Source organism: Hippichthys cyanospilos, chromosome 7 (assembly GCF_059441005.1).
Source record: "Hippichthys cyanospilos isolate Australia breed blue-spotted pipefish chromosome 7, RoL_Hcya_1.0, whole genome shotgun sequence".
In the NCBI taxonomy this organism is placed as follows: Eukaryota; Metazoa; Chordata; class Actinopteri; order Syngnathiformes; family Syngnathidae; genus Hippichthys; species Hippichthys cyanospilos.
In genome coordinates, this window is record NC_142375.1 from 9572539 (window position 1) to 9591032 (window position 18494).

Genomic DNA, 18494 nt, shown 5'->3' on the forward strand with positions numbered 1-18494 from the left:
GTGTTGTGTAGCATGATGTTACATACGTACATTACACCAAAATAAGAAAGGAAACTATACTGCCCTTTCTGCAACATACAGTAATGAGACACAATACAAACCCAAAGTAATGTCATGCAGTTTGATAACATTTTCTTCCTTAATATCATTATCAACATGAGTATTATAGTAATTATTATTATTTTATTCATTTATTATTTCACTGATAAATTATTCAGAACTTTACTATAAGTGACTCTCCTCACTAGAAGAGCTGGTGTGCTAGAGTTTATCCCATCTGACTTTGGGCGAGAAGTGTGATACACAGTAAATTGAGCCTAAGCCAATCACAGGGCACACATAGACAAACTGTATTTACAGTAAATAATAAAAAGTACATTAACTTTAGTACCTGTTAAGTATAAAGTATACTCTTTAACAACCTTGTAAAAAATATATTTGTTTTGAGTTTCACTTGCAAGGTCATAATATTCTGCCCTTGACAATTGTGTAGTTACTTTAATGTCCATCTTGTCACTCATATTCAATGCTTGAACAACACAAAAAACTTGTTTACGGTGTGATCACATCATCGGTCTCTTGGCCTGCAATAAGGAATAGTCCTTTTCATCTTCTTTCCACACTCCCTGATTTCATTTGATTGGCATCTCCCTGTTATTGGGTTAGACATTGGACAAAATGTCACTCATTGAATTTTTAGATTAGCTTGAATTGTGTGTGTGTGTGTGTGTGTGTGTGTGTGTGTTTGTGTGTGTGTGTGTGTTTTGTTTGTTTGTTTTGTGACAATGACATTGAACTCATGGCCATTCAGCTCAACCTATAATAATAAAAGGAAGACAATGTATTTATTCAACAACTGTACAAAATGCACTAAACTGACTCAGTAATTACTATGATCTTTATTTTTTAGCGCAGTTACTCAGCTGGTTGCATTTTGAAAAACAAAACAAAACAACAATTCGCTAAACAGAAGTTCATCAAACACATTTGGCATTCCGGTGCTTTCAGCAGTCACCAACAATTGTCTTCATTTACTACATAAACATGCGACACAGCCTGAAACCGTATTGTCTGACTGACAATATGTGACTAGAAGACAGTGGCCAGATTCAAATAATTTCCCCTGGAAATCACAGGAGCCCACAAGGATAGCTGATACTCATACTAATCCTTGGGAATCACTATGCGTTACTAAATTATCGTCAAAAACATTACATATCATAGATGACATGACAAAATTGTTGACCTGCCAAAATAACACTTAGTTTGACACTTTAAACATTGCTATTTTGGGGTCATTTTCTTCCACATCATCCTTGCAGTATTTTAGCCAAAGAATGGCGTGCTCCTGGTAGTGTGATGCCATGTTGAACTTTGATGTGTTGTTGCCCTCTGGGTGAAATTTCAGCTCCCTGGTTTCTTCTTTCACTACCTTCCCTTTGGTGTGAAATGTCTATGATGTAAAGATCAAAGAATTTGACAAAATACTGCACGAGGGTTAAACTGATTTATAGGCTAAGCTGTTAGAAGCAAGAACTGATGCTTCAGTTTTCACTAATGAAGCAAATAGAGCCATGACACCCTTAATTGCAGTCAGGCAATTATGCACTCAATACGACCGGCGTTAAAAGAAAATAAATCTGGAAAAGTGATGTTGCACAGACATGATATTACACAGTAGAGTTGAACCACTGACCTCTGGCTTAGGCCCACCACTGGGGTCACTGTTATGTAAGAAGGCAGATTCCGAAGGCATGCAAGAATACTGGCAGTGTTCCCTAAACACACTCGCTGCAGACCATACATCACATGTTGTTCCCACCAGCCCATTCATGCAACACAAAAGGACCAAAGGGGGAGGCCTTCCCATTCTACCCCCCCAATCTCAACCTTCACTGCTCTTCTTTCCATCTCTGCTCTTGCTACTGTTTCTCATGGCCCCTTCACCCTCGTACACTTATCATATTCATTGCATGAATTTCTTTGCTGCTTTGCTTCAATTTTGGCCTTTAAAAAAAAAAAAAAAAGACCTTGGTAACCTTGTGTGTGACTCTCTTCATCTGTGGCTACTCACAAATGGATATAAAAAACATACACCTCTGGCCGCTTAAGTGCAGCATGCCCATGCAGCTCGAGTGTAGCGGTGCCACTAAAATGAGGATGAGTGGCGTCGCATGGAAATCGCCTTCATCTCGTCCTCTCTCACAAACTGTTGGCAGACACCACCCCCACTCTTTTCTTCTCATCGCCGTGGTGAATGGAATTGCATGGCTGTGCAGTTCAATCACTGTCAAACGCAAAGAAAAGGGGTCTCTTGTGCAAAATTTCATGATTCGCAATTGATTAAATAAGAGTGTCATTTCATGGCTGAACAGGGAGGTGTAAGATAAGGGGTGGTACGGATTTTTCATGCCTTTGTGAGATATGGCTTAGCAATCGCCTGATGGGCCCCATTCAAAACTGGAGCTGTAAAGTTCGGGGGTTTATTCACGGACGGGGGAAAATAGACTACAATATGAGAGAATGCAAAGGCACTCAGCAGGAGAGCTGCCAGTGTCTTCCTGGGGTCTCTTTAAAGGCTTTCATGTTATTCAGTGGTATAGACATAATATATTGCCTGTCACTATGTAATTTAGATTCCTCCCATCATGTGCAAAACGCACATAGTTTGCCCTATACGAAAAACTATTATGGAGGTCAACAAGGGGTTTGTGATAGAAAATGGCTTTGATGGTTTTTTATTGCAGTGGACACTTAAGTTATTGCTTTTAAATAACGATAAGAAATTTCATAAGCAACGCTATCAAAATCTTCACAACATTTGAGTACGCAACAGTTAGTATTTAGCGTACTGTACAAGTACAGTATTATGGGTAGCGATGTTGGGGGGAGGCATCTTCCAGGATGACCAGGGAAGCACTGTTTGCAGCAGGTCAAGTTCAGCAAAGTTCTTATGAAATATTAATTTCATTATTTATATGCTGTCTATTTTACAGCATTCATTTCATACCTAAATGTATTTGTTTGAGATGCAAGTATTATTCTTGTCCATCTACAGTCACAATGCTCACATTGTACAGTACCGTATTGCAGTATCTGCGCCCATCTGTAACTGAATAAGTGTGACTAGATGGCGCAAAGTCTAGCATTTTAAGACTTGCTGAAGTCAGCTAGTGAGAGGTGACTTGGTTGGCTTTTTACAGGCTAAGCCATTAGCCACTTTGTGTCGCATAACCTAGCATCAGTTGTGATAAGCACTAGGTGAATATGAGCCTGTGTTTACTTTATTACCTTTGCTAAATAAAGCAACACAGAATGCCCCAGTCCTTGCTTTTTAGTGTTGTGGGGATTATAATTCCAACTAGCAGTGGTAGGCTGAATTGAATTAGCCCTAAGCAACAGTGAATTCTGCATCAAATGGCAAAATGGCCGCCCCTGAGATGGCCACATATAGGTGGATTTTGCTCGTTAATTTACAGAATACCCCAACATCTGTTTTAAATCTGCAACAAAGGCTGTCCAGCATTGATTTTATAAGACTTCCTTCTTTGATTTTCTCATGATTACCTGTCCCTTGAAAGTATTATTGAGCCTATCAGCCAGGAAAGTGGGCACTATTTCAGAATCATTGACAACTGATAACAGCCATGTAGTTGGGTAATGACATCCATATGAAACCTGCTCACCATCAATGCCAATGAATATTTCTCTAATTATCTCTCTCCCTATCACACACACACACACACACACACACACACGCACACGCACACGCACACAGCCTGCAGGATAAATGAGTCCCATTGGCAAGCAGTATGCGAGTGCGCAAGCAGGTTGGTTTGTTCAATAGAAAGAGAAGAAAAGTGTGACTGTAAATGTTTGGTTTAGTAATCCATCTGTGTAAGCCACTGGGTTGCAGAAGAACTTTTTTTTTTCAAATGGAGGTGAAGCAAACTAAACCTCGTGAGGTTTAAGCAGGCCGGCCTTACTTTTGCCACATGCTTTGGGGATTTGAGCTCATTGTTGAGAGTGTGTCGTTTGTACATTCTCTCCCTGTAAACCATTGAGGTCACTTAAGGTTGTCCCTTAGCTCAATTTCACCTCAGTCAAGCGTGGGTTAAAGTTCTTTCAAAGGATAATCTTGACATCAACTCATACACCACCCCCCCCCACCTCAAAATTCACAACATTCATTTTATTCAAGTTTTGTTTCCACATCTTAGCAGAATTTTTAATTAAATTAGGTCCATTATATGGTTCATTTACATTTCAAGCATTATCTTCTGCTCTCATCCAGAGCAACATGTATTAATTGCAATAGATAAAATGGCAAGATATGCTGTGCTTAGAGCAACCAGAAATAAGAAATGTATTGGTCAAGGCTGTGAGTGCAGAATAAAAATGTGTGAAAAGGGATTGAGAAGCATAATGCGTTTTTTTTTGTTTTGTTTTGTTTTTTGTTACCACGATGGAAAAACGTATTCACAATTATAAGTTGAATTGATATGGCAATGAGGTTTGTGCGTTCTAGCTGCTTTCTGTGTTTTCACAACCATAAAAGGTCCCTTTTGACTTATTATTGCAGGGTACGTAAGTGGCTTCTGTGCATTACTAACGCCCATTGAGTCAGAGCCGCTGCAAATCATACATTTGCACATATATACATGTGACCAGCATTCTTCTCCTATTAACCTCGATACAACTTTGATCAGACAGGAGAAGAAAAACAAAGGCTGCATAAACATTTGAAATATTCAATACATGAAGCCAAAAGGTTGCATAAACCAGTCTTTTCTCTTTCATTGTAGAATGTCTCCATGAGTCATCATTATGATCTACAGTATTTCAATCATTTCTTAAGTTGAACATAGTCCATTCTTAGGCTAATGCAAAATAATGGGTTCTTTGTTTTCTTTTTGTCAAAATTCCATGTGTTGTCTTGCGGTGGAAGAACATCTGTGAACTAAGGGTGTTTGTGTATCACAGTCCAGTGTCATACAAGACTCCGCATCTTGCTCGGAGATTAACCCCAGGTAATTAATCTGAGCTCGTTAGCCATATGGCAAACGCGTTCAGGCCAGGACGCAGCTGAGGTGATCCAACTCCTGTGTACACACTAATGTGCATGCGATGGCCAACTGCATTTCTTAATGAACTTCACAATATGTCCATGGCTGGTGCGGCTCTCGACATAGCTGTGTGTCTACATGATGCTGGCGCACATAATGGCTCACCTTACCTTCCTCCCACTGCTGCAATCTGCCTGAAAGGAAGGTTTCTGGGGATGTGTGGTTAAACTGATGTGGCTCCTTGCTGTCCCTGCGACGTATAAGACGGCATTCAGGGGGAGGGGAATAGGCATTACAGATTTGTTCCTTCCTTAGAGCAAGGGACATGATACGAGGGCCAGGGGAGGAAACAGACAGGTGTGGGGAGAAAGATAAGTTCATTTCCCTAAGCCACGCAAGCGATTGGGTGAAGCAAAAAGAAAAGTGGAAAGGGAAAGAAAGAAAAGGGACAGGTGAAATATTTTCCCCTGGGGCAGAGGAAATGAGGAAAGGTCTGAGGTACCAGCCGGTTCTATAGGTGAGAAATGGACTAAACCATTCCCAGGGGGGGAGGCTGAAACACTCTACCTTTGATTATGACCACCAGTGATTGATAATATTAATGTTTACCTTCTTTGCTTTATTGTTTGTGTGAATGCTGGAAAGCACGCCAGGCAATTGTTGGTCGGCCTTCCAATTCACTCAAAAGTAAAAAAAAAAAATAAAAAAGCTGTCCCTGTGGTAATCCATCTTTAACCCTACGCCCACAGCCCCATCTCCAGTCCAACTATTAATTCTTTGCCCCACAGCTTCCCTCTTACAGCACGAGATTAAAAAGCAACATTGCCAACAAAGTCCTGAAGAGGAAGAGGAGGAGAAAGAAGAGAAGGAGCACAGTGTGGAGATTGTTTATCAAGAAAAATTCCCCATTTTCCCACTTACAATATACTTGAGGCTTGTCTCATCCAACCCATGCAAATTAATTTGGAACGGCTCATGATCCCATAATGAAAACAGATACATCACTGTGGATCAAGATATTTTCCACTGCTTTATCATGTTTTGGGTTACGGGTGAGCTGAAGCCTCTCCCAACTGGCAGAGAGTTGGGTTGCACTCTAGACCACAGGTGTCAAACTCCAGTCCTCGAGGGCCGGTATCCTACATGTTTTCAAATCTTTTCCCTCAAAAACACCTGATTCAAATGATTGGGATCATTTTGCAGAGCCTGCTAATGAGCTAATCATTTGAATCAGGTGTGTTGGGGAAAGAAAACTGGAAAACATGCAGGATGCCGGCCCTCGAGGACTGGAGTTCGACACCCATGCTAGACTATAGTTGCCAGTAGGTAGGCATAGACCAATCAGTGCTTTGACAGTATACCAAACCGTAGATTTAAACGGTCAAGGTTTCAATGACTACGAAAGCTGTCTGTCTCTGGTAATGAGCCCTTCACTTTCTTGACGAGATTTCGAAACAAGGCACCATACAATTGGCTGCTTGCAGACTTGAGTAAACGGGCTGCCTCGTTGAAGTCAAATAGTCGTTTTCTCAGTGAGCAGTTACACACGGCGTAAGAGAAGCAAAAGAGGGAGGATGGACAAAAGTATCGCAGTTACAATTACATGGATGCCTTTGCAATGTCCTTGAAAATTTTGTGAAAGTGCATCACATGGACATGTAATATCGTTTCATGCATAGCCCAGTCGCCAGTCAATCACATGACACGTGCAGCTAAGCATTCGTAAGGGCAGAAGTGGAAACCACATGCTTGACAGCTTGCCCAATAAGAATAATACATGGTACCGTCTGATTCTGAATTTCTCAATAAACTGAATTTTTAACAATCAAGTCAAATCAATCTATTATGCCCATCCAGCATTCATCTGTTTGATACACAATGTGCTTCAAAGTCGTTACATCTGGGCAAGAAGCATGCAATTCATTATGAATGGCACCCAGGTTATTCTTTTGTTGTTGTTGTTGTTGTTACTTGTGCAAGCATTTAGTTACTAACAATGCTTAGATCAGCCCCCTAAAGTGTTTTCTTCTCAGGTCTGAATTTCTTTATGGTGATCAGTAGTAGCATAAGCAGTTGTTACATGTTGGGTTTACCAGCTTCTATAAAAGAACATGATCTTTTGAACTAAAATAGTGAGACTATTAATCCATGCAGGGTAGAGGGGTGGTTGAGGGGGCAAAAGCAATGGTTGTGACAGGAAGAAGAGCGATGGAGCTGAAATAATACTGGATAGAGAAAAAGAGGGGTGATGTGAAAGGGGGATGCAGGAAGGCATGCTGCACATTGGGGAATGTATATAAAGGAGAGAAGCAGGGGGATGGATCCTGATTGTGTGAAGAAATGTGTGAAAAAAGGACTGGAGCAAGTGAAGAAGAAAAGAAAGGCGTGAGATGACAGGTAGAACCTCAAAGGTGTATTGGATTGTGAAATGTCTGCTGGAAAAGCAGCTTAAAGGGAGCTTCTTTTCATTCATCATTACTTCTCCATAGGTTATATTTGCAGGCTTGTGAATGGGTTGGCTACTGGCATGAAAAATAAATGAGTAAATTGATGATAAAAGAGCATATTTGTGATGTATTTATTTATTTGTATCAACAAATTGTAACCCACAATGGGGTGACCACAAGGTACACCTAAATTACTTCTTTTTTCTTTTCTTTTCAAAAATGAGCAACGCACCTTGTAGTCTGACGGTAATATCATTGCAGTCTGCGAGGCGGAGAAGAAAATGTAGTTAAATTCCTTCCTATGTACTTCTTTTTCTTATCCGTTTCTAATCGCTAGCAGGCATCCATGATTTATTCAAAGTGGAACCAGAACTACTTTTTCCTGTGGGAATGAGATAGGATAGGAATGAAAAGACAGTCCCATGCCACCATGTAGTCAGAATTTCTAAAATATCTAAATCCATCAAGTAAATATATGGTTCAAATTAAAATAAAATACTTAACATACAATGCTTCGCAAAAACAATGTGCCTTATGCTTCTTATGTGTGAACGTTTCACATAAAATAGACCCGTTCATTCATATTTCGCCTAATAGTATGGTGCACCTAATGGTCCGAAAAATCCAGTCCTTTTGCAGGCGCACTGTATAATTGGATGCTGTTTCACCGCAGGATTCTTTGCTATTGTGTTTGTAGTGTTGTTATTGTTTCACTATATGAGTTGGAAAGTGTATCAGCTGTGATGCTTGCATGTTGATGACAATTCAACAGGTAATAGTGTCGAGGCTAAAGAAAGACATAGGTTGTGCTCAATTGTCCACACTAATCCAAATAAAGTGCACCCAGGGGTCACGCCAATGCGTAGGGGTGTCCAAATGTCCATGAGAAAATGAAGTGCACTCAATATAGCCCATAATGTACTTGATGTAGTGAGGACAATGGAAATGCAAGAGAATCCTTTTGACAATTCGTTACAAGTAGAATATCAAAAATGCTCAAGCGAGCAGCAGCGCAAGATTCATTTTATTTACAAAATATGTAGAATGAAGGAAAAAAAATATAGTTTCAACTAAATATTTTGTATTCACAATCAGTACCATATTTTTCGAACCATTGGGCGCACCAGGATTATAGTCTCTCTAGCTGCATTTTAATTAAAAATTTCTGCAATGAAAAAGTAATATTTCTACAATTGCAATCAAGTACAAGTACGACTGTTTCATTTGAGATGTTTTTCACGTCTGACGTACCAGTGCATATCCTTGCGTGTTGTCAATTTGAATCTATTTGGCAAAATGTTTAGTTGTATTTTGGTGTTGCAATTAGGTTTTTGCATTTATTCAAACAGATTTGAAGATGGTAAAAGAGATTATAGAATGAAAAAAAAAAACATTATGTATTTAAAAGAGAAAAGTAGCAGTTCACTCAAGTGGTTCTGCCCGTTTGTGTGCACGAGCTTATGTTTAGGGCAAGGCAAAAAAAAATAATCCACTGGGGCCCATCACCATGTTGTATTGCCACAGATGATATATATCATTTGCAGACATATGTAAAATTACTGTATACGTAGCGAGATGAATTTGAAACGCAAAAGTCAACATCTATACCCAACTTGTTCTTGATTGTAAGGTACTGTGGATTTTTAAGAAAATGAAAGGATTTTAAGTGTACCCCATTGCCAAAAAATAAGGCAGTAAACGATTGCAATGCGCCAGTGCATCATGACAGGTACAACGGTCACGTGGCGTGCGACGAGAAGCAAGTAGTTCGCTAGATGTCGGCATCACTACGCAGAATGTAGCTATGTAGTGCAGAACTATGTGGTGAATGAGGTCACAGCCGTAGTGTTCATAGTAGAACGAAATTTCCATATTGAGCTGCTATCTCAAATAGCAGCTAATTCACTTCCCTTGTGTCACCTCTACTGTTTCCCTCGTGTGGTACAAAGCTCCGCTCTCCCCCACCTCTTCTGGCGCCTCTTTTCTGCATCTTGTAAATTCTGAAACACATCAAGGGAGCCTTGTTGTTCTGAGCTCTATCTTTCCCCAGCTGCTGTTTTGCTGTTCCACCTCCCATACTCCCTATTTTCTTCCCCAACCTTTCCCATGTGTCTAGCAAGGTGTGCAACCGTGATGTGACGGCAAGGCAGCGTTCTTTTTTTCGGTCTGAAGCATGGCGGCACATTTTGCTGCAACAGGCCAGTGCTTCCTGGGAGTGCAACTTGCAGTCCCCACTTTTTCTTATTACACATGTTTTGCTCTCTGTGTACTCTCCACTGCCCCCACGCCCACGTTCAGCTTGTTCCGCTTCAAAGATAAATTGTTTGTTCGGTCACACACACGCGCACACATCTCATATGACACAGCCTTCCTTGTCACATGCCACACTAGCGTTTCTTCATATTTCGTGGCACCAAGTGAAAGGAAATGTCCACATGCATGCACACACACAGTCAAGTATTAACACCCACACAAACTCGCAGTCATACTCTGGCCCTTTATCCCCTTTGGCTAATCTGTTTACGGTGAGCTGGGGCCATTTGAGGGAGAATTTAATTGAAACCGTACTAATCTGATGATGGCACGGAGCGACAGAACCCTTCACAGCCCTGCGTCACCTCCAGTCAAGTTGCACCTTGTAGTCATCCCACTCAGTACCTCAATACTTAATTTCATGCCACACACTTCAGTGAATTTTTGCCCACTCAAACATGCCACATTGATTGTTAAAGTAGAGTATGATTTGTACCACGCTCACACACTCCTCATCTCGTGTCTTTCTTCATCGTGCGGCTCCCCTTTCCGCATCCCTCCCCATTTAACAATCTTCTCTTTCTCGTCTCTCCATCCTTTGCAGGATGGATACTACTCCCATCGACCGAAGGAGAAAAGCAGGGTGGACAGCAACAATGAAAACTCTGTGCCAAAAGACTTTGATAACATAGACAATAGTAATTTTGGCGCGCGCTCGCAGCCTCGTCGGCAAACCGTTGGGGCCGCCAGCAGGAGGCAGCAGCGAGAGCATCTGCAGGAGAAGGCTCACGGCCAGCAGCACGTCTGGCGCGACAGCTCCCCCAACCTGGTTCGCAGCTCCAATGAAGTGCTACCTTTAAGCCACCAGCCACTGGCGGTGGCCAACAACTCACGCCCTGCTGGTCAAAGTATGGCTGCAGTAGGGCCGCGGCATCATGCGCCACACCAGGCTCAGCACAGGCATCAGCATCCGCACAGAAGGCAGGCCACTGCAGCGCCCCTGGAGGTGACCTACGACCAACCACCCAAGTGTGAAATCAGTGGGAAGGAAGCCATCTCAGCTCTATCCAGGGCCAAAAGCAAGGACTGCAGGCAGCAGATCGCGGAAGTGTACTGCAGACACAAAGAGGGACAGTTAATGCCCGAAAAGGTCACACGCTACTGCCCCTTAGAAGGTGAGTCCATAAAAAACATGTGTTTGTGATACTGAATGAATGGATTTATTTCACACATTCACCAAAAAGAAAAAAGGACTAAATTAATCATCGAGAATAAGAATATACCATAACTATAGCAAATACACACGTTCGGAAAAGGAGTAGGAAAAAGAGTAAACTTTATTTAATTCGGTATAAAAATAAATACCATTAGAATTTTTTTACATAGAATTATACAGGTATACTAAAATTATCCATCCATCCATTTTCTACAGCTGCTTTTCCTCACGAGGGTCGCAGCCTTGCTGTTTCCTATCCCAGTAGTCAATGGGTAGTAGGTGGGGTACGCCGTGAACTGGTTGCCAGCCATTTGCAGGGCACACGGGGACAACCATTCACGCACCCAATCACACCTTAAGACATTTTAGAGGGTCCAATACACCTGCAATGCATGTTTTTGGAATGTGGGAGGAAGCCGGAGGGCCCGGATAGAGCCCCTGCGGGCATGGGAAAACATGCAAACTCCACAGAGGAAGGCTGGAGGAAGCTGAAATTGAACTCAGGACTCTGAACTGTGAGCCGGACGTGCTAACCACCATCGTATCGCCTACTAATAGACACAATGCATTATAATGTCATCCATGAAACATTCGTTTAACACTTAAGGTGTAAGTTTTACTATTTTACTTGTATCTTTATTAGTCCTGGTTAACACCTTTCCTTTTCTCTATACGTGCACAGAATTGATTTCTCATACTTCTTTAGGGTTATTTGTATTCGTACTGTTTTTTTTTTAAATTCCCAAATTGCTCCACAGTCACCCCACTCAAGTGTTTGATTCCAGTTTAGCTTTTTGTGGTTTGAAGATTAGGTCTCCCTATATATTCTACCCTGCCCCCGGTCTTTGAATATTTTCTGGATAGTTTTGGGAGTTGATATCTTGCCTTGTACATTATTTGTGCCGTTTTCAATTTGGTCAATTCCATATATTTCAACAAATATAATTTTATAAACAGTGTTTTGTAGTTTGTGTGTCCCACATAATTTATTGTCTTTATGGCCCTCTTTTGAAGTATGCATAAGGATTGTAGTGCTTTAATAGACAGTACACACAGTAAAATTAATATTAAATTTCGCTAAATTTGAATTTGAATACTGTACATTATATCCAATATTCTGTATGAACACACACCCACAGTGAGATACACCATGTAATTGTATTCAATTTCCAACCAGCATTTTAAATTAATTGAAAAATATTGGATGGACAATTGCCATCTCCATAAAAGCGAACAATCATTTTTTTTGTTTATTTTGTGTAGCTGATGTTGCAGATAATTGGGAATGTTGTTTGCTTTCTCTCCAAATTGCTTTCCAACAGTCATTTGCGTGTTATTTCAAACTGGCCATGTATCAAAGTTATTTCTGATAACAGACATTCAAGCTCTTTTTTTTTTCACCTTCACTTTGGTTCTGGAGGATGCCAACCAAATCGGAGGACTACAACAAACTGGCGACAAACACAAAACAACATAAATAGCACTTTGTGATGTTTTCCAGCAGTAGCAACTGTCAGAACAGCTTCACCGGGCCTTGGCATAGATTCTATTAGTGTGTGTAAGTCTGCTCCAGGCATGAACACCATTCACTCCAAATAAATAAATAAATAAAAAATGCTTACTGTTTTGATGACGGTGTGCTGCACTGTCTTCGGCCCAAAATTATTCTACCGCGCACCGTACGCATTTCATAATCATCGCAGTGTATATGAAATTAAAAATACATCTTAAATATGTGGCACTTGGATTGTAAAGGTTTTATTTTGATAAGAATGTCTGCGAGTGGCAACTTGTTTCTTGAGTGTTGCCGAATTACAGTTGCAGTATGTACAGTAGCATTTTTTTTTCTAGTCCAAGCAACTAGCAGCAATGCCAAACATGGTGCTCATTTTGGCAACATTCCTACACGGTGCAGGGGAAGAGGGCCAAGGGGGATTAACCCTGATAATCATTTTGGAGTCCCAAATGGCTAATAGGATTTCACACTCTTCAAATTGTAGGAAATGTGATGCATGCTGTGGACATGTTTTTCGTCAATGTTGACTAATGAAGGGCACAGTATAATGTCAGTTACGTATACTTTAATGACTACTTATAATATTGTTTATCATTTTATGTCCCAATTTTTATTGAATATCACTGGCAATGGGCCAAAACTTCAGGTCACATTTTAGCAAATTTCATATTTGATCAAAAATCTATACTCTTGGTCAGTTCAAACGTTTGGTGTTATTTTTACGAATTATTCACCAATTTAAAGTGATGAAAATGGTTCAATTTCGTCCAAAACCAAAGGATCACATCCAAGTGAATCGGCGCTAATCAGTCCTCATTGACTACACATTTCTCGTACGAGTGGCCATTCTTAAGTGAGGAGTACACACAAGCCGTTCTATTTACACAGATGGGGATGGAATGAACACACCATGTCAGCAGGTCTTTGCTCTCCTCCGAGAACAAAAGAAGCTACAGTCACATTGCGACTTTCGTACACTCCCCTTCCCAAGAGCAAGGGTGTCATTTGTCTGTGCCAAGATCTGTCTCACGTAGAAACTCAGCACCCATTCAAAGTGACGGTGCGATCAAAAACCAAGAAATAGAAAAAGCCTTTCCCCTGGTGGCTGGCCTAATAACAACGCCACAGCTAAATTAAATCACTTGTCTGTCTTACTGTCCTTCTGCCTGACTGATGCCTGCCACTGGGTTATCGCTCCCTCTTCGCTCCTCTATTCCCGTCCCAATTCAAACCCTAACCTTGTTAGCGCAAAATTGTCCAATTTGATTTGATCAGTGTAGCGTCCTTGAGGCATTGACTGGATTAGCAATTGTGTTAGATATGATATTTGCATCATAGAATGCTAGAGGAACATGGTCAATCTCTTTTTTTTTTTTGTATGGTAACTTGACTAATGATGATATGTTTGGGTTTTGAGCCTCCAGAGTTTGGCACGGCCTTTGTACAGTAGCATTCGAGGGACTTTCTGCCCAAATCTCACTGTATAGTCGATGTATATCTCTCCTGCGGCCAGACTAAATTACATCTGGCCAAGACTGTAAAACCACGGAGCATTTCATTGCCCCAGTAGGTATACTTTCTTTTGCATGTGATCTCAGCTTTCTGTTTAGGTCAGATGGTCTCAGGTGATCTCTGACTATAGTGTACCTATGCTGTCATTGGCTGGCATCACTCAATCTTCATGCAGTGATGGGTCAATCTGTATGTCAATCATTTGAAGCAAAAACATGGTGATTGAACAGTTTTTTCTTTAGCGGGACACCAGGGCTGCACAATGAATCGAAATGTAATCATGATCACAATACTGGCTGCCACGATTAATTAAGTTGATCCTAGAAGCAGGCTATGTACAAGTCAAATCAAGCACTTTCAGTCTTCCTACCACACACAGGGTTAAGACTTATTCAAGCTTAAGAAAGAGCAAGTGAGCAAATCCTGCAATAAGGGTGGCAGCTTGGTTTATTCTTGACCTGTCCGCAAGTTTCAAAATGACCAGATTTTCCCCAACGCGCCCCTTCCAGAATTTCTTTACTGTGCGTCTGTTTGGCAGACAAACTATTACGTATGAAAATTCACCAGGACAAACACCTTCACGATTCGACTGAAAAGAACTACCGCGACCTAAAAACCAAAAACAACTCCTGGCGCTCGCCAGGGGAGAGATGAGAGGTCTGTTTCCAAAGGAAAAAAAAATCTTGGAAGAAGTTCAAACGTTTGAATCTACTAGTGTTGTTTGTATGCTGTTGACTCCCATTTACTTCCACCAGTATGGGAGAATACCGGCTGCTGCGGGGGAAAGCCACACCGATTATAAAGTACTGAAAAACATGTACCGGTGAGATTCCATGTGTTTTTTCCACACCTAGTGTTCGCGTGTCAAGAGTGGAACACAATGACGACACTGAATTTGGCTTCCAGGGCGCTCTTCTGAGACTTCATTTTCATTTCCACCTTAAAAGCCTTTAGATGGCAATGTTTCCCACATGTTTGCATGGTAAAGCTTATTCCTAATATAAACCTTGCTACCTGTCAAAGAGATCAATTTTGGAGAATCCTATTGGCAAAAATTGGAATAAATTGGAATAAATTGGGTTTATTAAAATGACCAAACATGAGATTTTGACATTTTGACTTCAAAGTCCATACGCGCTCTTACTTTTGTACTGTTTTTCCTCCAATAAAAAAGGCTGTAGTAGTTGCTACTGTACTGTTTTTTTTTTTTTAGTTTATTTTTAATATTATTATTTGTAAGTATCAAGCCTTGAAGCCTTGTTTATATACTACTTGTTTTAAAAAAATGCAATTAATACACACGTTTGACCAAACATGATGAATAATTATGCTTAATAAGTGTGATTTTAATATTGACCTAAATAATCGTGATTATTATTTTGGACACAAGTGGCATCACTGGACTTGTTCAATGGTTTAGGAAAGGCCCCCTTATCGCCCATCCTCCATGGAACAGGAAGAACAATGCTGTCTAAGACTCAAAAAGGCTTGGACCTATTTATTCAGTTTAAGATCTAGTACAGGGGTGTCCAAACTGAGTCCTCAAGGGCCGATATCCTGCATGTTTTCTGGGCTCCTGATTCGAATGAATGGGATCGTTATCAGGCTTCTGCTGAGCTTGCTGATGAGCTGATCATTTGCATCAGGTGTGTTGAGGAAAGGAATCTTGAAAACCTGCTGCATACTAGCCCTCGAGGTTCGAGTTTGGACACCCCAGATCTAGTACCTCTATATATTTGGAAACCATTTTAAAAGAAGACTCAATGCCCGTATAGTCAAACCTGTATGTGATTTTGTAAACTGGTAAACATACATAGATTTAGGGATTCAGTCCTACTTTATTTTTAGCTTGAATGAGTATTTAAAACAGATGTTACGCAAGATAACTGAAGACAAGAGAAGGATGGAAGATAAACGAGCTAAAAGATTTATGCCAACAGGAAGGATGAAGACACTCCAGATCAAGAGGAAAGATTTTTTTTTAATTTATTTTTTTATCTTGCTGTCCTATCTATTGTGTTGTAGATCAAAATGACTCAATGGTGAAATCGCAAATGCTTAACAATAGCGACAGCACAAATGAAGTTCATGCACTTAGCAGTGCTCATTAGTTCAGCTATCTCAGATGGCACACATTCAGGATCCTTTTGTAAAACAACTGGCCCAATTATCCATGTGGAAAGCAAACCAGTCAACCTTCTTAGCCCACCAGTAATTAACATTCAGTCTTAGACATACTACAAATATTTCCCTCCTTGGGTCTCTGAAGTACAGTCAAGTGCAAAAAACAGGTAACACGGAGTGTCAGGTTGTAATGATAGTTGTAATCAGGTTTTTAACCCAACCCATTTTTGGACAACATCCTGCCGGACACCTCTCCTTTAATTTAGTTAATGTTTGGTAAATAGCGGTGTGAAGGCTTCTAATACCATTCTGATACTCACTTGGCAAATTTATGTGATTTGTGGGCCCTAGGGCCAAACACTGTGTTGAATCGGAATGGGCATTTTGGGAAACATGACCTCTAGGGAATAAACAGCTTGTGTATTCCTTCTTTGTCTTCACTGTAGAATCACATTCCTAAATTATAGTCATTAATCTCCTTAAGACGTGACATTGTAAACAAACATGTCATATAAGTGGGTTGTATGTGTTTGTTTTAATAAAAGACAAGTACCTCCTTGTCCATTATACACTTGAGAAATTGTCAGCTCACATCCTGAACGATTTTGCAAGGGGAGGTATAAAAGCACAACTTGAAGTAATGTGAGGTTTCCAATAACACTCCAGATGCTTTTGATAGTGACATGACAGGCTGCAGCTGAGTCAAGATTTGCTTCCATTTGTTTGTCATTGTGTTAAATATACATTTGCATTGGAAAGAAATCATGGCACTTTGTCAAATTCTACAAAAAGGATTCCACTTGAAAAAAAACATGTAGTATACGTTCTTATTTTAGACTCAGTCTAAAACCTGGTGACCAAAGAATGGATTGATACATAGGGTAAACACCTCACCGCATAAAAGGTTCCATCGCAACCTTGTTGAGTAGTATTTCTGTTTACTCCCCAAAGCTACCAAATGTTACTGATCGTCCAGATTTAGCGATGGAAATCACAAAATGCCAGCTCAATAATTTAGCTGTGCAAGTGACTAAGCATCACCTTTGAATGAGCTACATTTGTCACGGGTATGTTTATCATAAACCTGGGGCAGGGACAATGATGGCGAAGCCATGCTAATTGCTCAGCTATCAGACATGTAGAAATGAGACTGAAATCTGTGATTAGGTGATACAATAAACTTGTCACTACAGTATATCTTGGTGGAACTGCTTTATATTGGAGAGTAAACAACTTTGAACTGCAAAATAACAGGCAAAGTAATAGGGCCCTGTCTGTGGGTGGTACCGCTGCCTGGAGAGAAAACAATCATTAAAAAAAAGATGCTGTAAAGCACAACTACATAGGAAATTATTTTGTAAGTCACTACATACTGTATGTTGAAGCTTAAGATAAACTTTATTATTCCTAGAAGGAAAAAAATTGTCACTGTTTCACCACCAGATCCAGGAAATAAAAAAAAATTAATCTTGAACAGAATCAGTATGACGTCTTTGGTCCACATCCATCTATTACATTATGCAATTAAAAAATGTTCACTAAATGTAAACTCTTGTCTTTTTTGTTGGTACAGGCAAAGCCAATGCTAACATCCAGTGGGATGAGGACTCTGCTGAGAGCTTCCCACCAAATCCAGTGCGAATTGCCTTTGTCCTGGTGGTGCATGGGCGCGCCTCTCGTCAGTTTCAGCGGCTCCTCAAAACCATCTACCATACGTCCCACTACTATTATATACACGTTGATCAGGTGAGCTCTGGTTAGCATAGTAAAAATTAAAGTAAATCATTTCACTGCAGACTTCCTCTCAATTACTTTTTAAAAATTTTTTTATTAACTCTATTCAGCTGTGGATGCTGCAAAAGACCCACGCTGATTATATAATATGCCATTAGCTTCTGCGGACTGGTCATTCTGTACTTTATTGTGTTGTATCATTATCTAATATCATAATAGCTCAAATCTTTTCTAAATTACTGTTACCAAACCAGTAAAAAATAGCATGGGGTTTGAAGCAATACATTTTGATTGGTTTCCACTATAATGACCCTGCTTGTGTGCGAGAAGATTCATTGTCCCCAATGCATCCTGCAGTAGTGAGCTGTTGCCATAACACATCCACAGACACATCGCAGACAACACACACCATCCCACCAGGTCCTGCCTCTCAAACGTTTTGTGATGTTCCAGAAAGTGACTAGAATGAAAATGTACACAATTTCCCATAGGATATGATTTCAATCAAATTAATTTCTTCACGGCACCCTCAAATATTTACAAAAAATATAGAATAAATGTAGCCTTACATGAAAAAGTGAAATAAGAAGTGAATAGATGACCATCTCACCTAATGTTTACCTTCA

The 18494-nt window shown here is 40.3% G+C and overlaps 1 protein-coding gene across 2 annotated transcripts in view; it reads left to right on the forward strand.

The window, feature by feature from the left end:
* xylt1 (xylosyltransferase I) overlaps window positions 1-18494 on the forward strand; it is an 88153-nt gene that overhangs the window by 31163 nt on the left and 38496 nt on the right. For both annotated transcript variants that reach the window (XM_088420161.1, XM_088420162.1), the window contains exons 2-3: window positions 10371-10941; window positions 17708-17880. In XM_088420161.1, the coding sequence (XP_088276287.1) occupies window positions 10371-10941; window positions 17708-17880 (744 nt within the window). The remainder of the gene's footprint in view (window positions 1-10370; window positions 10942-17707; window positions 17881-18494) is intronic.